General features: G+C 37.2%; 4 protein-coding genes across 5 annotated transcripts in view; 3 read left to right on the top strand and 1 right to left on the bottom strand.

The window, feature by feature from the left end:
• Positions 1–9,736, top strand: part of LOC119070998 — a 36,732-nt gene extending 26,996 nt beyond the window's left edge. For both annotated transcript variants that reach the window (XM_037175596.1, XM_037175605.1), the window contains exons 2-4: positions 2,627–2,746; positions 6,751–7,233; positions 7,298–9,736. In XM_037175596.1, coding sequence (XP_037031491.1) covers positions 2,687–2,746; positions 6,751–7,233; positions 7,298–8,551 — 1,797 coding nt within the window. In that variant the 5' untranslated portion in view covers positions 2,627–2,686 and the 3' untranslated portion in view covers positions 8,552–9,736. The remainder of the gene's footprint in view (positions 1–2,626; positions 2,747–6,750; positions 7,234–7,297) is intronic.
• Positions 9,737–14,165: 4,429 nt separating this feature from the next.
• On the bottom strand, positions 14,166–15,278 carry LOC119071273 (adrenodoxin-like protein 2, mitochondrial). The gene is made up of 2 exons (XM_037176141.1): positions 14,895–15,278; positions 14,166–14,746 (listed from the first exon to the last, which is right to left on the bottom strand). Exons 1-2 carry the CDS (start codon positions 15,035–15,037, stop codon positions 14,410–14,412), a joined length of 480 nt encoding a protein of 159 aa, XP_037032036.1. The 5' UTR covers positions 15,038–15,278; the 3' UTR covers positions 14,166–14,409.
• Positions 15,279–15,325: 47 nt separating this feature from the next.
• LOC119071135 lies at positions 15,326–17,112 on the top strand. The gene is made up of 2 exons (XM_037175827.1): positions 15,326–15,508; positions 16,009–17,112. The coding sequence occupies exons 1-2, from the start codon at positions 15,433–15,435 to the stop codon at positions 17,067–17,069; spliced, it is 1,137 nt and encodes a 378-aa protein (XP_037031722.1). The 5' UTR covers positions 15,326–15,432; the 3' UTR covers positions 17,070–17,112.
• Positions 17,113–19,361: 2,249 nt separating this feature from the next.
• LOC119071013 (kelch-like protein diablo) lies at positions 19,362–23,413 on the top strand. The gene is made up of 10 exons (XM_037175615.1): positions 19,362–19,500; positions 19,618–19,684; positions 20,124–20,779; positions 20,840–21,084; positions 21,144–21,376; positions 21,444–21,657; positions 21,725–21,914; positions 21,986–22,007; positions 22,747–22,912; positions 23,069–23,413. The coding sequence occupies exons 2-10, from the start codon at positions 19,663–19,665 to the stop codon at positions 23,091–23,093; spliced, it is 1,773 nt and encodes a 590-aa protein (XP_037031510.1). The 5' UTR covers positions 19,362–19,500; positions 19,618–19,662; the 3' UTR covers positions 23,094–23,413.
• The last annotated feature ends 1,005 nt before the right edge of the window (positions 23,414–24,418 follow it).

The following is a 24,418-nucleotide window of genomic DNA, read 5'->3' on the forward strand; positions in this document are numbered from 1 at the left end:
GGCCATACTGTGAATTCGGACGATTCGGACCTTTCGGATTTTTGTACGAAAATTTGTAATTTTTGGGATTTTTACAAATGCGGTGTATTTATACCTCGCGGTTCTTTTTCGAGCTAGTCCTACACTGCATCATCTCTACTCACAAAAATATTAATTTAAAAAAAATCGTTGGCCAGTGTTTTCACAACTTCTTATTATGGAACTCGGATTATAAGTAGGATTGTTCAAATTCCTAATACTTCTTGGTTGTAGAGATTGAGGTCCACATATACATTCTGCCAAATTATCACATCACGCACTGACGAAAAGAATTGAAAATCTCACCTCTTGCGGGTTACTTTGTCTCTAGGTAACCTATTTTATCTGATAAAGCTGTATCTTTCATATGGAGAGCTACAGCTGTGACAGCTATTGTAGGTTACCTGGAGACAAAGTTACCTGCAATAGGTAAGATTTTCAACTCTTTTTTGTCAGTTCGTGGAGTTTCCGGACGAGAATTTAATTAGGAATTCGAGATTTGCCTTTGAGCTTTTTTGTTGTAGGTTCGTAGTACTAGATTTGTAACATACGAGTCGATGTATCGAGGCTTGCCGACACCTCTCCTCGTTTAGGGAGGACTTTTTTTTGTAAATTAATTAGGAAAAATTTGACCAAAAATAAATTTACGTTGAAAAATGTTGGAAGACGAAACTTCTTTCCAAAATTAATTAACAAAAAAGCCGCTTAACCTTTCTTCTATCTGTCACTTTCAAATAATTCTTAGGACAAAATTAGGAAAACTCGTTGCAAAATCGGACTTTTCCGATTGTTTTTTTTTTCAATCTTCTATCAGATATCGATTATTAGCTGTGATATACAACATTGTCCCCCCAAAAAAGTTAATAAATTGAGACAGTTCCGTGTAATTAAACTAATGGACTCAATCGACTTAGGTTGAATGTAATCATTTGAGACATCGAATTTCATTCAAATTAACCACCTTCGCTTGATCTCGTTATAATTGCAACAATGAAGAAATTAATTAATTCGGTGCCAAAAAGAAAAACTGTTGCGGATACAATCAGTGTACATGTGTAGTGTAAAGATCTACAAAACATCGTAAAATTACAATTGTTAATTATTCTGAAATCACTAAACTTTTTCGGTGAAAATAAAATTTATTTTTTTAAATGTTAATTAAAACGAAAGCAAGTACGGATCTAAAAGAAAGTAGTTTAATTTTATACGCGTGCGCTCTAACAAACGAAATATATATATATAAAAATTGTGTGTTCAAAATCCGAACATACATTTTATTCGTATTATAACCATGTTGTTACCATTGCCGATTGGATTAATAATCCTCATACGAGCGACATATACTATTTTAATGATAAAATCATTCATGCTGTCGAAGATAATAACAATAATAATAAAGATGATGGGTGACATACTTTATTATTGGTTTAAATGAAAATCAAATAAAATTCGTTGCACGGATTGGACTTGATTGTTTATTATCGTTGCTGAATGTATACATGACATTAAATTGATTATGAATGGTTTTCTTTTTCAATTTGTTGAAAAGCGAAATCAAGCGTTTCAAAGAGAAGGTGGTCCAATAAAATCAAGGTTCCACTCAATCCACAATTTATATCTGTTATGTTCTCAAATTCAGTGGTTATTGTTAGTAGTTTTGATCTCTACATGAATAGCTGAATGCATGTCAAAGTAGCAAATTATAAAAAAAAAATCAAAATAGAATTTTTACTGCCGTCGGCGCATGGACTTGATGTTTACATTTCGATTGAAAGTAAAAATATTTAAAATTCATTTTTCTTATAATTCGCTAATGTGACACGTTTCTTTTCTGCATTTAATTATCCATATCATCATAATCAGCCATCAGAAATCAGCAATGACCGCTTAATAACTTGGTCTTTAACAGTGAAATGTATGTTGAAACGAACGAAGTACAAGATTTTTTCTTCAAACAATCGACGTATTTGATATATTTAATGAGTATTTCGATATGCCATCCGTTTCTGAATGTTTATTATGCTCAGGAATGCTCTAAATTACCCTGTCTTCACCGATACATCTTCTCACAGTTCAAACGATATTTTTGAACTTATTCTCTCATGTTTCTTTCAAAAAACGAAAGAGTGAAGAAACAAAAAAAAAAGTTGTGATGACACACACCTGGATATTACACAATAATGAACTTATAAATAATCAAGAAAGATCAGCGTTATACCTGTTCGTATGTCTCTTCATATAAGTTATTCATATCATTACATTATATGAGATCTACTTCAACCGAACCAACTTTATATTTACAAGTGCAGCGGATAAATGAAGACCGAAAACGTATTTTCTAACCTAAATTATGCTATTTAACGGAATTTTATTTTCATATATTTATGAGCTTTACAATATTGTACATAAACTTTGAGCGGATAACATCCAATGTGTGAGTGATACTGTGTTATTATTGCGATAAATTACAGTTTCCATTTTTGTTCTTGTTGTTGCTCTGTTGTTGGATTAATCAAGCATCGACTGAATTCCACTTCGTAATTAACAAAAATTTTCGCTGATTTAAGAGTCAATGTTCTAATTTTCCGTTTCTTTTCTTTCGTTTCAGGTGTACATAAATTAGGCGAAATACAACAAAAAATTTTACAATTGGACTAATTAGAGTATAATGGGGTGTAGATCGCGATTTCATGTCGCGACGTTGATATTTGCAATATGTATATTAAAGGTAAGTGGACAATCTACAGTTTGAAGGTTTATGACGTTAGACTTAAGTGTGTGGTAGCATCCGTTATCGACCACGACAACAAATAATTGGGCTCCAGATATAGTCTTCTTAAATAGCAAGCCCCAGAGAACCGTCAATAGATTTTATCCAGGAAAGATTTAAGATTTTTGGAGAGATTCCAATTTTTGATATATTTGAAATTATTAGGCTACGAACAGTCGACAGATGGTCCACTCATACATTTACACTGCTTATCTGTCTTCATATCGGGTTCAAAGTCACAAGCATTCCACTGGTTAAACCGTACAATCACTCATAAGCAGTGGGATTGTGTGAGTGGACCAGCTGGAAAAACAATTTAGACCAAATGGGGTTGACATTACCTGTATTTACACAGTTATGGAATTATAACTTCCATCTCGTTTCGTTTGCAACGCGTACCCTTTCTATTAAATTTTAAGATGTCTGGAATTAGCATCATACCTTGGTAGTCCATCTGAGCTTGTGTGCAAATATGTATTGTAGAATCGAATGTTTCATGATTAATGCATTTGCGTGAATTTTCTGTGATTAGCTTCATTCAGATCAATAGTTAGCCGTCAGCAAGCTTCTTATTGTACAACAGCGCCTGAGGTATTAACATTCTCTATACAATAGCACGTTATTCTAGTTCTTAAGACCTAGTCGTTTTAAATAGCCAAGTGTGAGTGAGACAACTATATTTCGAAGAGATAGAAACGTTCCAAAAATGACACGTTTCAAGCGAATTGCTGATAAAGCAGAATAGTTCAAGAATGCAATAAATCAAAGAGGACAAATGGTTCCAGGTGTGAATACACCTAAGTGGGGTAGTCACATCGTGACTATCGGGATCACCCGTGTCAGAATTTTAAAATGCATGACTGAACAATGCAAAGCAAGAATTTTTAAATCATAACTGTAGAGGACTGATAACTCTCTGTATCCGCTCCTCATGGTTCGCCGGAAAAGTGACTTTAGTTTTATTTCTTTTATCGGATGATTGACTGCAGTCTTTCCTTCTAGTTAGCCATTGTCACACTTAAAACAATATTTTTGTCTGGCTTAAAGACATCTACGACACCTGCTCTAGTGAAATTTTCAGATCGTCCGTAGCGCATTTAATAATAATGATAGCGAAAACGTACCGATTCAATTTTGTTTTCTGTTAAGCGACATATCCATAAAGTTTTATGTTTCCGTACAGCCTTTCCCTCCGACCGAACCGATTTCTTCATATTTATTGAAATTGCAATCGATATCCAATATTTTCAATTGAAATTTAGCCTATCAGCAGTGTTAAATCGCTGTTATTTCAGCAGAAACTTATCAAGAAACCTCGTTTGCGAAAAGTTGTTTATTTATTTGCATTTTTTTCCTCCGTTCCAGTAAACTCTCTCTCGAAAATTACATTTCATTTTAAAATTCAACAGAAGTTTCTATATACACAGCAGCAGCAGCAGCTGTTACTATTCAGCTTAATGTACCAAACGAACACAAAAACAACAAATCATTATCTGCATCATCTCGTCCTCCAATGCAATTATCGTGTGATATACTTTACAGTGTGTTTATGTCGATTTATTATACCTAAAGCCAAAAACAAAAAAGAATCTACAAGAAGTATAACATGACTGGCACACGATAATGATAGCAATACAGCAGTTTAATAAACGATTATCGGTTATAAGATAAAATAATAGCGCCGTCTTCCACTGATTTTCTTGAAGAATTTAGTCGTATAACGATATAACGATATACACAATATGTTGATCAGATATACACAATGCAGAATGTGAATGATTAATATTTCCAACCGAATAGAAAATGTAGTGCAACAACGTGTTTTCCGAAACGCACAGAGAATTTTAAAACGCATGCGAGTGTGTATATACCAATATTAATGCTCTACAATGTACAATAACCTATATTCGTGCATGCAATTTTTTATGCATTCGCAAAGTGCAACGATGTATTGTTCAATTGTTTTTAAGCAATTATTTTACGAAATGATGACACTTTTCTGGCGATAACATACATCATATATAATAAAAGTGCTCGCATACAATCCAGGTATAGGTCTGTAGATAATGCAACTTTTGTTTCACTTTCTATTGTGAAAATATTTTAAAATTTCTGCATTATACTGGTAGATAAATTCATTGTTATTTTCGTCAATCGTTAACGAACTGAAAGGTAATTTGTAGGTATCGTTACACACTGTCTGTGTGGATACACATTTATGTGTACACTCTTCAATTATCTGGTGTGTACAGATACTTATGCAAAACATGTTTCCTATGTAATTACATATTGTGCAAGTTAATGAACATTAAATCAGTAAATAATGAAAGATATCCTCCAGGTAAATTGGAACATAAAAAAATCATGATGATATGACGGTGTGTTAATTAGATTTAATTAGGTTTAAAAACGCGTAGATTATCGGCGAACAAAACAATATTTTCGGTTCTAGCCTCTCGATTCGCAAAGGTAGAAGGCGAAACTACTTCCACACAGTTACTAATAGGCACGATTGAAGTGTAGCCTATTGATCTCGATTTGCAAAGGTTGAATGCAAAATTACTTCCAGCTCGTTCCTAATAGGCAAGATTGATGTCTAGCCTCTCGATTCTCAAAGGCAGATGGCGAAATTACTTCCAGCCAGCTACTAATTGAAAGCGAAAGGTAGAAGTAAGAGTGCGAAATTACTTACAGCTTACCTAGCTACTAATAGGCAAGATTGAAGTCTAGCCTCTCGATTCCAAAAGGTAGAAGGCCAGTAAAAAACCAGACCATAATCGTTACGTTACGTGTTTTGTATAATAGCGATATTTTGAGCCTAAATTTTTTGGTGTTAGCCCGCGATGCAACCCAAATATCTGCGGGTTTCAATTTTTTTTAGTCGACGTCTTAGCAAAAATTTTAGTCAAGTTCAAAGGACCCGAGGGGGGCCGCACTGAATTTGTAACTCTTTTGCAACTCTTTTTCCTCGTGCAACTCTTTTTCCTCGTGCAACTCTTATTCCTCGTGCAACTCTTATTCCTCGTGCAACTCTTTCTCGTGCAACTCTTTTCAGTGCGGTCCCCCTCGAAAGGACCAACTAGCTTTTGAAAGTCACATAAATTTTTTTTTGCAAATTTTGGCACAAAAAAAGTTGCACACGACCAGCACAACCCAGCCCAACCCTGAGAATTACCTAAAATACATTTGGAACCGTTTCGGTTTGTGAAAAATGCGAACACGGTGACATTTTCGCCTCGTGTTCTTCTCTCCTACATTTACTTGATGAACAAAAATTCAATGTAGCTTGAACAATGAGGTGTAATATAAAGAAAGACGAAAAAAATCCCATTCATACACCGGTACCATTAAATATTATTGGTTGAGAGAGAGTTTGAATTTTATTATTTTTATTGTTGCATGAATGGGATTCGATAAATTAAAAAAAAGTTATTCGTTTTTAATTGCACAGAGATGTGTACCAATTTTCGATTATGATTATAGGTGTGAAGCGAAATATCAAGTTTGTGCGAAGAGGTATTCGGCCGTATGACAAGTTATATAAGTGAAATTCAGTGACCTGATTTTCCTCATGTGAAAATTTATTATTTTTTTGGTTCACTAAAAAATAATTTTTTGATTGAACGTCTTCACGTTTTATGAGTGACAGGCGTGTACAACGATTCAATCTGTTACTTCTTTTGTTTCAATCGCTACTTAGTGCTGGAAGTCAGATTTAGATTTAGATTTAGATTATTCATTTATTTATCAAAAGCTATTAAAATCACATATTTACATAGAACACATATTGAGACAGTACACAAAACTCAAAAATTAACTTTCAGTCAGACCTCCTTTAGTTTAATTACACGTTTTGCTATGTACAACAGAATGCCACTCAAGGACTACCGTGGTTACCATGTCAAATAAAATCTTATAAAACTCACCACCCATTTGTATTGATTTTCGCCCTTCCATTACAGAACGTCCAATGCGATGCACCGCTCGTCGACTCGGCCGCACTTCCATTAGAACACAGAGGTGCATACGGGCCACCGCCACCGCAATCACCCATTTACGGTGTACCTGGCCTGGAGCACACCAGTCACAATGAAATCGCCGACGATTCCTGGCCACTTGGCTCACAGTCGAACGACAGTCCACAGATCAAGCACTTGCAGGTTCAATGCGAAAAGACACACATGCGTGTCAATATCGAATTCGATCGACCATTCTACGGAATGATCTTCTCCAAAGGATACTACAGTGACCAGCATTGTGTACACTTAAAGCCGGGAACTGGACATTTAAGTGCAACTTTCGAGATATTCCTAAATAGTTGTGGAATGAGTAGTTCAGCCAATCATAATGCCCAACAGTATGGTGCGCCAACTCCATCGGGTAGTTATGTGGAAAATACGATTATTATCCAATACGATCCGTACGTTCAGGAAGTGTGGGATCAGGTAATTTCTGCAAATTTGATTTACGATAAGTGAATTTCTACATTCAATTTTCCTACTTTTACAGGCTCGCAAGCTTCGATGCACATGGTACGATTTCTACGAAAAGGCCGTAACATTCAGACCATTCCAAGTCGATATGTTGCATGCTGTTACGGCTAACTTCTTAGGTGATAACCTACAATGTTGGATGCAAATTCAAGTTGGAAAAGGACCGTGGGCTTCAGAAGTATCTGGAATAGTGAAAATTGGCCAGACAATGACCATGGTTTTGGCAATCAAGGACGACGAAAACAAATTCGATATGTTGGTCAGGAACTGTGTCGCTCATGATGGCAAACGTGCTCCAATACAATTAGTAGATCAGCATGGTTGCGTTGTGCGACCGAAGATTATGAGCAAATTCCAAAAGATCAAGAACTTCGGACCCTCGGCGTCTGTAGTTTCATTCGCTTATTTCCAAGCCTTCAAATTCCCTGATTCGATGAACGTTCACTTCCAATGTGTCATTCAAGTCTGTCGATATAACTGTCCCGAGCCGAAGTGTGGACATGGTCCTAGCATTGGTGGCGAATACAGTTTACCGGGATTAGCTGGTCCTTCAGGAGAATATGGTCCACCAATATTGCCAGAATACGGTCCACCAGCTGCTTATCCAGATCCACGACATCCCGCTGATGCTTCCGGTGCTTTCTCTGAAAATCAACCAGATGTTGTACCAGCTCCACAAGCACAAACATCACAAGGAACATCGGAAAACAGCAATAACGGAGCGGCAAGCTCGCCAGCTCCACAGTCAAATAACAACGACGATGACATTAATTTACCGCCACCACCACCACCAGGACGTTCCGGCTACAGCACAGTGACAAAGCGAAAAGACGATTTGGGCGATGGAGGCAATTTAGCCATGTTGGGTGGACGTCCTCGATCTGTTGAAGGCTTGGACGATTTGAGAGGCGTGCGTAGACGACGCGAAACAATGGAATTGGTAATCACACCGCGCATCTACAAGCGTGAAGCCCAAGAAATGACTGATGTCAATACTAGTCGAATTATCCAAGTAGTTGCGCCAGGCGATGTAAATTTTGCGCTCAATAATGCCGCCAGCAACGAAACCGTTGTCATCCAGTCGGCCAGATCGGTTGATTCGGAGACAATATGTATGTCGGTTCCTAGTTTCGTTGGTGGATTGGTGATGCTGTTGTTGGTGTTGGCTGTTGCATCGTTGGTAGCCGCATTTTTGTTCGTTCGAGTGAGACATTTCGACCGGAAAGGAGTCTCGAACGGATTCATGTCCGAATTCGTCAAAGTCAATTGAAGAGAGGGAGAGAAAGACGAGCTGTAGATTTTCAAATTCCTAACTTTTAAACATTTTTTTGTTCTTGTTTATTTTAAGTCTTTTGCGGTGGTAAATGTTGTAGTTGTTCGTAGGGAACGAATTTCTGAATTGTGTCTTTATGTGAATAAACAGGCCGATGGCGGGGAGGAACTTAAATCATACTTGGAACCGACGGTGACGATAACGAAAAAATTTATTTAATTTTAAGTTTAGTTTTAGGGGGAATGGACGGACCAATCGAAACAAACTAGATCGATTCTCGTGACGACACACTGATTTAATGGGGGGAAAACAAAACGGAAAATGCCGAAGATTGGAACGGATCAAATCTTTTTGTAGATTTCTCAGGGAATGATGGAAATATTTTGTTTTACAATTGTTACCTGTTCTAGCGTATTACAGCAATATTAAGGTGTGGTTCAAGAATGAACACTCTGTTTCCATCATCTATTTTTTGTTTGGCTAAAGGACTATTATAGGGACACACACGGCGATAATGTATTCGAGTCACAATCCAGAAATTCGATAGAGAATTTGGTATTTTCTTTGTTCAATGTAAAAAAAATCAAATTTAAAAAGAAAACGGTTAGATCAAATCAATCAATTGACCGGAACAAAAAAAGGAGTCTCACTTGAACATATGAAGATAATTATTTAAGTCAAATTGCCACAACGATTACAATGTCTACCGCCAACTATATCATCCAGTTTTTTCATCTCACATCATCCTAGGCTAGTTTTTTTGCTTTTAATTTATTTTATTTATATTTTTCTCCTCATCTTACCTGTTATTTTAACCAAGATTAGCGATCCTACAACTAAAATGCGCACACAATCAACACACTCATTATATCCCCACATTTGTATACCTCACCTTAAATGAGAAAAATTCACTTGATTGAATTAAAATCAATGTTCCAACGATGAATCTCTTGCTATATTTATTTATTGCTTTACTAATTTGACGAATAAAAATGAACGAAGAAGGGAAGAAAAAATTGCGAAGAAAATTTTCGACTTAATTTTTTTTTGTTAAAGGAAACCTCCATTGCTTGGAAGGTTTCCTTCTTTGGGGGTGATTTTTCTTAGATTTTTCTTTTTGAAATTGTAAACGAATATTTCGCATAACGTAAAATTGTTTAAATAAAACAAACAAAGAAAAAATAGAACGAGCAGCAAGTTTAAAATTGATTCTATGTTTTTAGAAAAAATGGAATAGGAAAAACGAATTTCTAATCGAATCTTTTCCGTTTGTTTTGTTAATAATATCCCCATAAACGCAAATTTAATTAATTTTTTTTTTGGCTCATAAATTTGTATTTCAGTTTAAAAAATTTTGTAAATATATTTTTATAGTAATTAACTTTGCCTGCGATTATTGTATACTGAAAGAAAAATGTGTAATAATAAAACGATGAAAATTATAAATTGTTTGAAAAATAAAAATTTAAAAAGAAAAATAAATTCCGAAGAATAAATTTACTTATGAGGAGAACTCGCTCCGCTCTGGCTGCAAATTTCGATCTTCCTTTTCTTGTTGTTCAATTGTACAAGTCTCCTGTATCGATGGTACATTTAGAAGAACTCTATAGATCATTTTCATGACCTTGTAAACGTTAGACACGATCCCAACTGTCAGACATGTCGAAAAATATCGAATGAATTGAACGAACGATTTTCATATAAGTATCAGTAAATTGAACGCAGTTAACGTCAATTCATTGAGGTTAAGGACTACTTGACGAAAAATTAAGTGGGGTTACGTTGACAAGTACCGCATAATAAAAATGATCTATAGACTGTTTGCCACCGACTGATGAGTAGCAGTTCTTAGAGCTCCTAAATAGCGAAACAGGTTATCTCTGCTTAGAACTTGATTTCATCAAGATCACCTTCTCCTTAACGGAGTCCCATGTATGTATAGGCTCCAGCGAGAGTTGTTGTTTGTGACGCTTGTCTGAAGCTACATGTTATATTATACTTAAATGGTCCGCTGCCAATCTGCAACGAGTAAAAAACTGAGTGAATTTTGTGCACTCCCTGACTGAGGTGAACACATGAATGAAAAGATGAAAAAAAAAATTGCAAACAACTCAACGGGAAAAGTGATAAATTTGAGCGAATTCGACTGCTCAGGTGAACACTCAACAAAAAGTACTCCGTGAGAGAGCAAACTGTCAAATAAATAAAGAAAAAATTGAAAAAATTCGAACTTTTTTGGTAAGAGGAAACTAAGCACCGGTGAATAAGTCAAGCATTATTAACTCGAGTGTGTATTACACAAAAAGAGTGTATGTGTAATATACAAGAGAGTATTATGCGCAAGGTTCTGAAAGAACAGGTTAAGACACATCTGAGTTGATCACGAAGGCGGTGACACACAAATTTTGACAAATAGATGCTATTTATTGAACATACTCATTACAGATTGTTTGAAATGTCAACCTGATAAAAACTTTTTGTTTCTCTTCAAGTTGACATTTCAAACAATCTGTAATGAGTATGTTCAATAAATAGCATCTATTTGTCAAAATTTGTGTGTCAGCCGCCCTCGTGGGTGTCTTAACCTGTTCTTTCAGAACCTTGATTATGCGTGCCACTGGTAACATATTAGTACATTATGATACCGGTGAATATTGCCAGCGTTATACACTTGTGAACAAAACACGAGTGCAACGAGTGTCCGTGTAATATACAAGAATATAGGTTTCTTCCATCGTACGGTAAAAACGAATTTTGACAGGCCGAAAACAACCGATTGTCATCCACAGAATCAAACAAAAACGCAACTTAGGCAAATTCGTTCGTTAAAACTTCAAAGTGAGGTTGGTGTTGGCTTCTCTGTGGATGACGATTGACATTTTTATACGGCCTTGGAAGAAACCTCTGGTATACAATGTTTTATTGTTTTGGCGGAAACGACCAACTTATCGACATAATAATGGAGAACTCTTCGTCTCTTTTGAGAGAAATTCAACAATTCTTCACCTGAATTGTCGATTCTCATATTTAGAGATAAACGCTACCTCCTATATTTGAGTGGACAAAAAAATCGAGTGCAGATATGAAATAGTAATTTGTTTACCTAGGTAAGAAAATAGTAAATTTCAAAATGAGCGAGGTGTGTGGCCAAAAAAGAAGGGACGTAAATTCGCTCGTGCTAGAATTTTATATTTCTCTCAGTGGTGCACCACTGGTGAACACAACGTTTTTCATATATGTGAGAGTGGTGAGAGGTGTGATCTTCCATTTTTCGCCACCAAATATAAAACATCAATTCACTAAACGAAAGTGACAATTCAAGTGAGAAAAGTTCTATTTTCCGAGCTATTTCCTTTCCACTGGAGACCTACTTTTGTCAATGAGAAATTCTCAGTAGAAATGTCATTCGACCAATCGCCAACCATCAATAGGACATTCGTTATTTTTAACATTACGCTCGATCAGAAGATCATATGAGTAAGTGTTCTGGTATGTAGTGTGCTTGTGGACATGTAATTGCACGAAATTTTCTCATTGCCATTGAGGTAAGTCACTTCGCACATATAAAAAAATCATTCTCGAAGGTATGACAATTATGACAAGAGAACTGAAATTGAATCTCAGTGATGGATAGGGCTAAGATGGGATCCGTACTTTTTTTTATAGATTTATTGAAAATATGTTAAGACTTGCTCCTTGGCCATTCAATTGGTTCGGTATAATAAATTGCTCAGAGAAAGTTATTAAAATATTTTTTTAAATCAAGAAAAGTTACAGATCCCACTATGTACCGCTAATTTTGCAATTGCACTATAGAGTCTGCCCTCACAATAATCAGATCATCCTCTACAATAACTTGAGGGTTTTTTCCGGGATATTATATTCGACAGAGAAATTAATTTAAAACTACCGATAAAAAATAATAAATGACCGATAAACACGGTACCGATGAAAAACAATAAAGTACTGATAGCGAAATTCCCAAGTACCGATAAAAATATTCAAAACTACCGATAAATTTTTACCGATAAAAAGTACTAAACTGGTCGTTTTATCATTCATTTATCATTTTCTATCGGTAGTTTATTACTTTCTATCGGTAGTTCATTACTTTCTACCGATCATTCATTATTTTTTATCGTTCATAGTTCAAATTTTTAGTGTTTAGGATTTTTTAGATAATGCGAAAAATATAAAAATTAAAATATAAAAAAACTAGAAAAGTAATAATATAGAAATGAAAAACACAAAAAAAAATCAATTTATGAATGTCGTAATGGCGTGGTGAGGCTCCGGTCTATAATTCAAAATCATCAAAACAACAAAGAATAAACCAATCAAACGCAATGTAGACGGTGCTGGTTCAATTTGCTACAAATTTGCTGCTGGTGAAGCTCAAGTAGTAAAGAAAAAAGCGAAAAAGGCTCTATTGGTTCATTAGAACTCTCACTTTTAATTAACTTGCAGGTAATCACTCAGCAGGTAAAATTAGTCAGGTAATCACACACAGATAATTTTAATCGGTAATAACTAATTAACATCAGAAATAAACATTTCCATTATAATACATAGCACGGAAACGGTGTTACTACTGTTCGAATTATAAAGATAAAGAATAGACACAGCGATTAAAAAATTTCGGCGGGCCGACCTAGCAACAGCTGGTTTTGTATCAGCTGGTGAACATTGTAACGATGGTTGACTTTGTGTTTACCTTCTGTTCCCTTTAAATGCATGTATGTGACGGGTAACGTTATCCATGCAGATCGTACTAACAATGAAATAGACACCAGCTGATACAAAACCAGCTGTTGCCAGATCGGCAAATCGAAATTATTTAATCGCTGTATGACAGACATAAAAAACAATTTTTTAAAGAAACTTCTATAAACTTAGAGAGAAAACTTAGACATTACCTGCAAGTAGTTACAGTTGATTTTACTATAAATACACCTGAAGTTCAGGTCCTGAACCGGGTCTGGAAAAAATCAGTTTTTCAAGTTCAGTTTCACGGCAGGTCAAACCCTGACACCGTGTCATGCTTTCTTGGACGGAACTAACCCAACGAATCCTAAGGAACAGGATCTATGATCGGTAAAATGTTTTTGCGAATTTTCTCGAATTTTCACGGTTTTCTCAATTTTTGTGGCTTGCAAAAATCTTTGAAAATCGCGACTCAATTATAAAAATCTGCTAAGGACTCGAAGTGACCATTCGCCAGTGCGTGCGAATAGCCACTGATTCGTTGACCATTCGTCCGTGCTGCGGAAGCGGTATTACTAGCCATCACACATCGTATAAGATTTCTAAATTTTAATTGGTGTCAAATGAAGAATGACATCACAAAATTGTTGAACGACAGGCCCAGTCAAGTTGAATATCCGAAAATTTGACTCATCAGGCAGTACTTTCATTATTTGGTTTTTCGATTTCATTTTTAATTACACATTATGTTTCAAACCGTGACCTTATGAGGCGCTAAAAGTGCCGTAGAACACCACCGGTTTGGACTATTTTTTACAACTGAACTCTTTTCATATCGAATCTTATGTTCCCTTCAATGATTCAAGTCCTGGTGAAAACTTAAAAAAAAACCGACAAACGAGCCAAATTAACAAAATCAGTAAATATATTTCGCTCAATTGAATGTAAACTGTTTAAGTATAAGTAGCATTTGATTCAGTGGCTAAAATTCACCTAGGCAATTTATTTAATTAAAAAAGAAAAGTTCTGAACCGAACCATAAACAATATTTTGAACACCTGTGTTTGTCACGTCTCATAGACACCAACTCAAAAATTGCTTCAATTCGATTCAATTCCGTTAACATCCCTGCAAGCATACATCTCGCATCGTTAACTACGCGCATCGTTAATCGTTGCCGGAACCTTAACTTCTAATCCGTCCAGCTCCTTCGTTAGCGTTATTTGACATCCCAATCGCGATGTGTCCGTTAAATCATATGCCAAATCGAGCATATCCAATTCTTCGTCGCCAGCCTTCTCCGGCAGTCGATCGAAATCTTCTTGTTTGAGAATCAAATGGCATGTTGAGCATGTCAGTGTACCCTCGCATGCACCGAATCCTTCCAGATCGATGTTGTTGTTTACGACCACGTCCAGCAAATGATCGCCGATTTTTCCTTTAGTTGTAATTCGTTCGCCATTCGCTCGGATGAATGTGACCGTGACTCTGTGGGATTAACATGAATTGACAAAATTAAATAATTTTTTTTAGATAAACGAACAGTATAACATATTGTTGTTGTTGTGGTTCGCTAGTGATTTCTAAAATTTTGTGTTCAAATTTCAAGGGTAAATTTAATGATTATGTTACTCACTCCTCTTTCTGCTGTTTCGGCACTGCTACTGATATGAATTTCGTGTGATTTATTCTCGTTACACTGCAATCGGTCCTAAGTAGACCAGGTACGAGAGGCTTTCTTAGCAGGTATTTTGACGACGTTACAACTTTCCGAAACATAATTTCAGTTTGAAATTCCACTGAATTCACAAAACTTTCATTTGTCACTGTGTCGATATTGGCAATGAATTGCGTAAATGTTTGACTCACACCAACTGTATTTTATCGTGCGAGATAAGGGCCTGGTAATCGCAAAAATCTTCAATGATTATAAAACAAAAATTAGAAATCGACTATTTGTTGAACATTACTGACACACTGCTGGTGACATAACGCTACTATCAAAAAACGAGGCAAGTTTGTACTAGATTATGCTCAATTTGTATGAGAATTTTCACATCTGTCAAAACTGTCAAACAAATCATGACATGTGGATGTTGAATATTGTAAACAAGAGAGCAACAGTTGATCAATTTTGACTAATTCAATGAAAATAACTAGTTTTCGAGTAAAAAATGGCGTTATTATGGAATGATAGGAGTGTGGTCGGTCCCCCCATATACACAAAGCAGCATGATCCTTTTAATTTAAGTAAGTACGCGAGAAGGTTATCAGTTCCCTTGACAAAGAAAACAAAATTCGTTCCGTGAGCTAATGCTTAGTTTCCACTTACCTCCATGTGAGAGACAAAATTGAATTTTTTCAATTTTTTCTTGGTTCTTTTGACAGTTTGCGGAGTACTTTTTGTTGAGTGGAATGGACACTGAAGTCTAAATCTACCCTAGTATAACACTGTTCCATTCGAAAGTGCCCTTATTGGCTGGATTTTTTACGTTGCGTTTTGCCAATGGTCTAAATGCAACGACAGACGAAAGAGCCCTTATTGGCTGGAGTTTTTGAATTGCGATTGTGCAACAATAGAACTCACCCACAGTGGAAAGAAAAGTCCATAGACTAATAGCCTTGCACTGTGGGTCTATTTTATTGTTGCATTTAGACCGTTGACAAAACGCAACGTAAAAAATCCAGCCAATAAGGACCCATTCAATCGTCGAATGACACCATCTCACCAAAACCAATCTCTCTTTCAGATCTCTCCGCACTGCGACAACTCTTCGAGTCCATGGTCACGACATACACAACTACCACATTCGATGAAACAGCAGCGCTCACATCTCGATTGATAGCCCGTCGCGTCAATTCATTCCGTTCTCAGGCTGGATTTAAAGCTCTGCGCAAGACCAATATCGCACTATGTCGCTTAAAGGACATCAACATTGTGGGCGTAGTGGAGAATTTCTTGGGAACATTACCCGACTACATTGTCGATGGAGCCATGCTCAGTTTGCCCACCTATGAAAACTTCCAATTCGTTATGCTGCGTCTACAGAGCCTATCGAAGTTACTTCTACGCATTGCTGTTTGTGCTAGGGAATCGTCCGCACTCTTCCGGGACATGATTCAGCGAAATTTTTTCATCGAGATCAGTGCACTGTACATAGCTCTGCTGGCTCAGATTTGGGATGTGGCGAAACGCTTGTCGATCAAAACGAGAGATTTTTACAACTCGCTGTATCCATACCGCAAATACTTTCCATTGAAATCAAAAAGCACAATGGACGGGACAACGGTCGTCCTGTCCAACAAATTAGAATCTTTTCTGACCTCCGAGTGGACGAATGAGTTTTTCAATCAATCGCTCGATCACAGTCAGTTCGGGAAACGTGAGAAAGATCTGGGAATCGATTTTGGTGATTTTGACGATGATGGTGAAAGTATTTTAACTTTACGCGAAGACAAAACCAAAGCAACGCTAGTCATTGAACTGAAGAAAGTTATCCCTGAAGGCCAAGACGTTCAAATAGTTGAAACGAAGAACGAGCCCACCCGAAGTGATTTCGGTGTTGCAATTAGTAGAGACACGCTGGAAGAAGTTGTGAACGTCGATCAAATCGTGAGAACCGAGGAAATCTCGAAGCTCATCAACGAAGAGCAGTCGCTTCGAGACAAAAAGCGTAGCAAACGAACAAGACATTTGAATGACAGTCAATGGAAGGATGTTAAAGCGAAAGTTCGGAACATTTTGGTGACTAGCCATGGGAAAATGTGCATTAAGAAATTCAAAAGCTTATGGAAGTCTGTCAGTAAATGATGTTCCGACAAAAATTCTATTTTTTTTAATTAAAAGAAAATTCCCCAAACAAAAAAGGGTTTTCTTTGATTACGATGCAAGGATTCCCGCAGCTGTTAGGAAATAGGTTAATAGTTGATCTAAGCAATTAATGAAAAAGGTTTTCCATTTTTACAGGCCCAGCGTAGACCCTTCGTGTACAATAGTAATATTTAACTTGTTAAAGACTAACTGACAAAGACTCGTTCATTATGAACTTGAGGATCGATCCTTCATACAAGACCGTGAGCCTGCACGTAACCGTTTTGGGAAGCTGTCAGTTTTGACATAAGGCTTCTGAAGGAAAGTCGAATGTTAGGAGTTCAATTCCCAAAGGTTCTTCTGTTTTCCTCTCTTCCTTCTTCGTCATATTTTCCATTTCAGGTAGATGGAAGCCTTCCGCAAACTGAAAGGTGCGACATAGGAATCTCAATGGGAGCTGCAGAAGATAGCTCACAGTCCGAGATGGACGAATAAATAAATGAGAGTAAAGAGAGTAGCTTTTGTGACGTCACTCCACATTTTTCTTTTGGGCCGGAGTTTTGCGAAACCTGTTTTTGCTCCATACAAATTTTCTTGTAGCGGAACTCTACGGAAAGTATGTTTTACAGAGCAGTATTGACAGGGACTTATCCCTATAAGCAAAGAAAGAAAAGAAAGTTTCAGTACTCATGCTTGAAGTGCGTTGCTTGAAGATAATTTTTTTTGTCAAGTTGAATTACTCATATAAACTTTAACAAACCTAGTTGCAGCCACTGAAAAATTGTGATGCCATCGTCTTCGTGATCAACTGAGAAATGTCTTTACCTGTTCTTTCAGAACCTTGGGCGGTGGAACCTAAGAGTAATTATAGCTAGAGAGGAAATTTCGAACAAAGTTACGTAAAATATGTGGTTCCAGCATGAAATACGCAATTAGTCAGGAAACACACAATATTTTTATAATTTGATCTTCATGTAAAATAAAACAATTCTGCGTTTACAGATAGTGTGGGAAATCAACATGAAGAAAATGTTTTTCTCGAAAATTCAGAATTTTAATCATTCTGGATGTTGTATTGCTTCGGACGCACCGACCGTTAGACTAATTTTTGAAATTGACGAGTGCAAAGTATGAGAGATCAAATTGAAATTTGGAAATAAAATTTTTGTTGTACGCGCCCTAATGACATTCGAACCCGAGACCTCTTGCGTATAAAGCAAGTGGTCAACGATCTGAACCACCGAAATTGGAAATTAAATTTTTGTTCAGTCCGGTGGTTCAGTTCGTTGACCACTTGCTTCATACGCAAGAGGTCTCGGGTTCGAATCTCATTAGGGCGCGTACAACAAATATTTTAATTCCAAATTTCAATTTGATCTCTTATACTTTGCACTCTTCAATTTCAGAATTCAGAATTTTGTTTTTGTTAAGTTCCATTTTACGTATAAACTTCGAAGCCTAATTAATTAAACCTAATTAATCCTATATGACCTGTGATATTATCATCAAATGAGCGTATTCTCTTATTTTTTGTTGTACTTTTTATCTACCTTTACGTAATCCTTCTATTGTAAGAAAATTTGTTAAGCTGACCCCTATTTTGTACTTCACACTAGTGTGAAAAGAAGTGATAATAAAGAACTATTTAAAAAAAAAGCCGTTGGCGCAATTGTGTGTCACCGCCTTCGTGATCTACTCATAGTTGTCTTAACCTGTTCTTTCAGAACCTTCACAATAACAAAGGCACATCGGAGCCATGTCATAACATAGCCGATTATTGTTGTTGCCAAAGTTCTGAAAGAACAGGTTAAGACAACCACGAAGGCGGTTGACACCAAATTTTATAAACAGATAGTGTGAGAAATCAACTTGAAGAAAATATTTTTCTCGAAAATTCAGAATTTTGTTTTTGTTAAGTTCCATTTTACATATAAACATCGCAGCCGTTGACGCAATTACACACCGCCCTCGTGATCAACTCAGCGTTGTCTTAACCTGTTCTTTCAGAACCTTCGGTGAAATGCCAGCTTGATAAAAATATTTTTTTTTTCAAGTTTACTTTTCACACAATCTCTAATGAGCGTGTTTAACAAAATTGGTCTATTTGTCAAAATTTGTGTTTCACCCGCCTTCGTAAGTGTCTTAACCTGTTGTTTCAGAACCTTGGTTTGACCGAGGTTAACTTCAAACTGTGAAACAAGTTTGTTTTTCAAAAATTCGCGCCTACTCTACTGAATTTAAAATTCATTTTCAGAGAATTTTCTGTTCGAAATATATCCACTGGGACCGCACTGGGACCGACTGAAACAAAATGTCAGCCGACATGTCAGCGATTTGATATTCTATTCAAAACAAATAAAAAATCCGAAGTTAAAGTGAAATAACCATCCTAGCATTAAGGTTCAATTCGGAGCACGATAGAAAATTGAAGGTACGTGCTTGGTCATTGGTATAAGTGACGAAAACAACCGTTTTCCCAGCAATAATTGCAGATTGAAGTTAATTGGTGTACGCAGTTGTTCATTTGATTTATTTTCCTTTCATACAGATTGACACTGTGTTGTGGGGTTGGGGCCCTCTTGCAGCCAGAAGAATGGGAGGCGACATTATTAATAGTAAGTAGTTTAGTAGCAAGTTAAATGTGTTTATTGTTATTGTTGAAGACGTCAAAATTAAGAGATGAGCACTGGTTAGTGATCCTTTATAGCAACGCTGAAGTCAGTAAAAAATCGTTCATCAAACATTAAACGACGACGCTGTAAACAGAAGAAATAGTAAATTTGTATCGTATTCAAAACGCGGAACTTTGAACAGTATCAACACTTTGAATCTCCTTGACGCTCTCTCTCAAAATCAACAAACGAGAGGTAAATATGTTCAAAGTTGTGGTAGGTACCGTTCAAAATTACGCGTTTTGACGCTCTTTAGATATTTTCCTCGCAGAACTCTTGTAGACTGAAAGTGGTGATAATTTTGACTTACCACAATGATCTAGAGCCTCTAGAGCTTCCTGTGACCATTTTTGAAAAATTAATTTAATTTTCCGAATTTCAGGTGATCGACCACCATCTCCATCACGGCTGTCACACACTTCCGAAAAGCATCCACGTGTGACCCTAATCGAATTGAATACGTTGCGTCGTCACCGTGAATTATGTGATGTGGTCTTAAATGTTGGCGGTCGAAAGATTTTCGCCCATCGAGTTATTTTGTCGGCATGCAGTCCATACTTCCGGGCCATGTTCACCGGCGAACTGGAGGAATCACGGCAGACTGAAGTGACGATTCGTGACATTGACGAAAATGCAATGGACAGCCTGATCGACTTCTGTTACACATCGCACATTGTCGTCGAAGAATCGAACGTACAAACACTACTTCCAGCAGCGTGTCTGCTGCAACTGGCCGAAATCCAAGACATTTGCTGCGAATTCCTGAAGCGACAATTGGATCCAACGAATTGTTTGGGCATTCGTGCATTTGCTGATACGCATTCGTGCCGCGAACTGCTCCGCATTGCCGACAAATTTACGCAGCACAATTTCCAGGAAGTTATGGAAAGTGAAGAATTCCTACTCTTACCAGTCGGACAACTCGTTGACATTATTTGTAGTGACGAACTGAATGTACGGTCCGAGGAGCAGGTATTCAATGCCGTTATGGCATGGCTGAAAATGAATGTTGCTGATCGTCGACAGCATTTACCGCAGGCAAGTTACACGACTAAATTCCTTCCAGCAAACGGAATCATTTTAATTCCTCCTTACCAGGTCCTACAACACGTTCGTCTGCCACTGTTGAGTCCGAAGTTTTTAGTGGGAACCGTCGGCTCTGATTTGTTAGTTCGCTCGGATGAAGCGTGCCGGGACTTGGTTGATGAAGCCAAAAATTATTTACTATTACCTCAAGAACGTCCATTGATGCAAGGTCCTCGAACGAGACCGCGCAAGCCGACTCGACGCGGAGAAGTATTGTTTGCTGTTGGTGGTTGGTGTTCTGGTGATGCAATTGCCAGGTAAATCTAACGCTTACCCAGTTGCTTACTGTTAAAACTGACCCTTGCCTTCGTTACAGTGTTGAACGTTTCGATCCGCAAACAAATGAATGGAAAATGGTTGCGCCAATGAGCAAACGTCGATGTGGTGTCGGTGTTGCTGTTCTATTCGAACTACTTTATGCCGTCGGTGGACACGATGGACAATCGTATTTGAACAGTATTGAGCGATACGATCCTCAAACAAATCAGTGGTCTTGTGACGTTGCACCAACAACTTCGTGTCGTACGAGTGTCGGTGTAGCTGTTTTAGGTAAGAGTTCAGCTGGTTTATTGGAAGAGGAACGAAAGTAAAAGGATTTCGATCTCGTTTTCCCCAGAAAATTTCTTATATGCCGTCGGTGGACAGGATGGTGTTCAGTGCTTAAACCACGTAGAACGATACGATCCGAAAGAGAATAAATGGGCAAAAGTTGCTGCGATGACCACTCGTAGATTGGGTGTTGCTGTTGCAGTGCTCGGTGGTTATTTGTATGCTATAGGCGGTTCCGATGGACAATGTCCGCTGAACACAGTCGAGCGATATGATCCAAGGTGAGCGATGCCCATTTTACGAAAATAGAAACGAAATTCCTAACCGACGATCGTGTTCTATGTCCAGACAAAATAAATGGTGCGCGGTGAGTCCGATGTCAACCAGAAGAAAGCATTTAGGATGCGCCGTATTCAACAATTACATTTATGCTGTTGGTGGCCGTGATGATTGCATGGAATTATCTTCGGCTGAAAGATATAATCCGCACACGAACACTTGGAGTCCGATTGTAGCGATGACATCACGCAGAAGTGGCGTAAGTATTGTGTTTGGCGTGGTGTTTTCCGTCGATAATTTATTGAATTTTCTCTGTTCTCTTGCATTCAGGTGGGACTAGCTGTTGTTAATGGTAAGTGATTATCAGTTTCGGCCAAGTGAAATCCTAAAATCGAAAACCTGATCCTCCCTTGATGTTCCGAAAAGTGTAAATTGGTTCCTTAAATTGATTGAACGTAATAGTTGCTAATGTACTCAGTGCTGTTCAACAAAATATTTTTTACAACAACTGTGGCTCTGTCCGCATCAAGTAGAATAGCTTCAGAACAGTACGACGTCTTTAAGTGGGGCATTTGATCGCTGCCTTTTTATAAGCGAACGATGGCGCATAACTGTTGTCTCAGTTTCTTGACGGCTGTGTTTTAGATGACTTTATTGCAACAAATTTTTGATTTGATAGCTTCATTCCTGATTGTCTCGCTCGAGACCACACGACGAAATTTATCAAACAGTGACATTTATTCCTTAGCTGTGGAAACTTCTGAAGACTTAAAGTCTAGACGTTCTTTCTCCTCCAAACCAATAACCCTCTTTGAGTTGGAAAATGTTCTTTATTTAATGGCAGGGACATTATTACCGACACAGGGCAACGAATTGAATCTTAGATTTATCTTATATCTTTTGTTGTTGGTATTGGTGTCATTTCCGTGGGGGATTAAAGTTACTTTTTGGGAAATCACTTCCCCGTTCTTTGGGTTAATAAATCGGCTCAAGTGATCCAACTACTTGTTCTAGTGTGATCACTTTAATTGCTCGTCGTTTCGTTTTAAACTGCTTCTCGCTAAACATTTCTTTTGCTTCGCTAAAAATAGGCCAACTGTATGCTGTTGGAGGATTCGATGGTACTGCGTACCTTAAAACCATCGAAGTCTACGACCCGGAAACGAATCAATGGCGTTTGTGCGGTTGCATGAACTATCGTCGACTTGGAGGTGGAGTGGGAGTGATGCGAGCTCCACAAACGGAGAACTATATGTGGTAAGTTCAACATGCCAAGATTTTGCAAGATCTGAAGTTGAATTTTGGGAATTTCTGAGAATTCTGAAAATTATTAAAAAATTCTTGTGAAAAATGTTGGACTTCGGGCATCAAGAACGACTTGAAATTAACAGAATTTTCGTCATCTTTTTGCAGGATACGCAAAGATTCGGTGGTGTAAGCCAGACTTCTATCCAAAATCCAGCCACTGCTAGCCACGTTTAGACACTCTTATCAATTTTTTTTTTGTGGATTCAAGCATCCAGTTAAATTTTTATAAATTTTTTTGTAAAGTGTTCATCATGCTGTTTTGTTGGTAGATCGCGCCGCTTAACTTATAACGGCATTGAAAATTTAATTGAAATTTAAAAACAAAATTCAAATCTCCCTATCTTTAAGTTCTTGCAAATAATATATTATTAAACTGACACGTAACGTTTTAGGTTTAAAGATAATCAAATATGAAAATTTAAGACAAAATTAAATATTTAAATTATTAAACGGATGGTATTTCAATTGGGGCTGCTGTAATGGTAATTTCTGTTGATCATACGAAGACTCACAAAAAGATTGACAGAAGTTTTCAGGGATAGTGACGTAATAGAACCCATGACTAACATTTCAGTCTTAGATGAATAAATAGCTATTGGTTCACAGAGGAAAAAAAAGTTGGAAATGCGATGGTGTCACCACAGAAAATGAAATTTCCAACCGGGGGAAGAAAATAGGAAATTCCCGAAATCGCAAGAGTTGGGACTTCCCATTTCCTTCCAGAGGTAAACACAACGTTTTTCACAAGTGCGAGGTATGATTATCCATTGTTCTCTACACAAAAATATCAATTTGTTACCAGATTTTACAAAACAAATCGGTTACAGTTCTTGAGAGAAAATTTCTTTTTTCTCTCCTGTCAAAACAAGAAAGGAGAAAATAGACGTTTTCTATCCTGAACCGTCATCAGTCAAAGCGTCAACAAAATGTCATGTTCTCGTGGCTAATTGAGTGGTGAAGAAAAGTTAATCACACGGGACATAGGAAAAATCAATTACCTCAGCGCAGGGTTGTAAAAAGACTATATCCAGAGTACCGGAAAGTTCTACTGCTGAACGACCAGACACCGTACAGATAAAGATTTTATCGTTCAAGTCATTCTTAATTTGAGGTAATTGTGCATGACCTGGTCTGACCTGTTCTTAGCTATAAAAGAACACACATATGATCCACTCAATAAATCTCTAATCAATTGATTCAGGCCAATTGCACATCTAGTGCCTAAAAAAACACTTTATTTGCACTCGATGTGATAATGGTTATTTATGACATCGAGTACAAAGTACTTTGTTAGGCTCTAGATGTGTAATTATGACACGAAGCCACAAGCCGTTTGTCATAATACACATCGTGAGCCAATAAAGTACTTTGCACCCAGATTTATACAACGATTTATGCAACAGAGGCATTAAAGTTGGAAAATTTTGTACATTATGATACTATTACCGTGGAGAA

The sequence above is a fragment of the Bradysia coprophila genome, chromosome II (genome assembly GCF_014529535.1).
Source record: "Bradysia coprophila strain Holo2 chromosome II, BU_Bcop_v1, whole genome shotgun sequence".
In the NCBI taxonomy this organism is placed as follows: domain Eukaryota; kingdom Metazoa; phylum Arthropoda; class Insecta; order Diptera; family Sciaridae; genus Bradysia; species Bradysia coprophila.

Excerpts from the sequence above, each read along its gene's own strand:
- LOC119071273 (XM_037176141.1), bottom strand. The coding sequence starts at position 15,037 with ATGTTTCGGAAAGTTGTAACGTCGTCAAAATACCTGCTAAGAAAGCCT. Across the intron at positions 14,747-14,894 it reads CCGAAACAGCAGAAAGAGGA|AGTCACGGTCACATTCATCC; the intron begins GTGAGTAACATA and ends TTAATCCCACAG.
- LOC119071013 (XM_037175615.1), top strand. The coding sequence starts at position 19,663 with ATGGGAGGCGACATTATTAATA. Across the intron at positions 19,685-20,123 it reads GGGAGGCGACATTATTAATA|GTGATCGACCACCATCTCCA; the intron begins GTAAGTAGTTTA and ends TCCGAATTTCAG. Across the intron at positions 22,008-22,746 it reads GGGACTAGCTGTTGTTAATG|GCCAACTGTATGCTGTTGGA; the intron begins GTAAGTGATTAT and ends CGCTAAAAATAG.
- LOC119071135 (XM_037175827.1), top strand. The coding sequence starts at position 15,433 with ATGGCGTTATTATGGAATGATAGGAGTGTGGTCGGTCCCCCCATATAC. Across the intron at positions 15,509-16,008 it reads GCATGATCCTTTTAATTTAA|ATCTCTCCGCACTGCGACAA; the intron begins GTAAGTACGCGA and ends TCTCTCTTTCAG.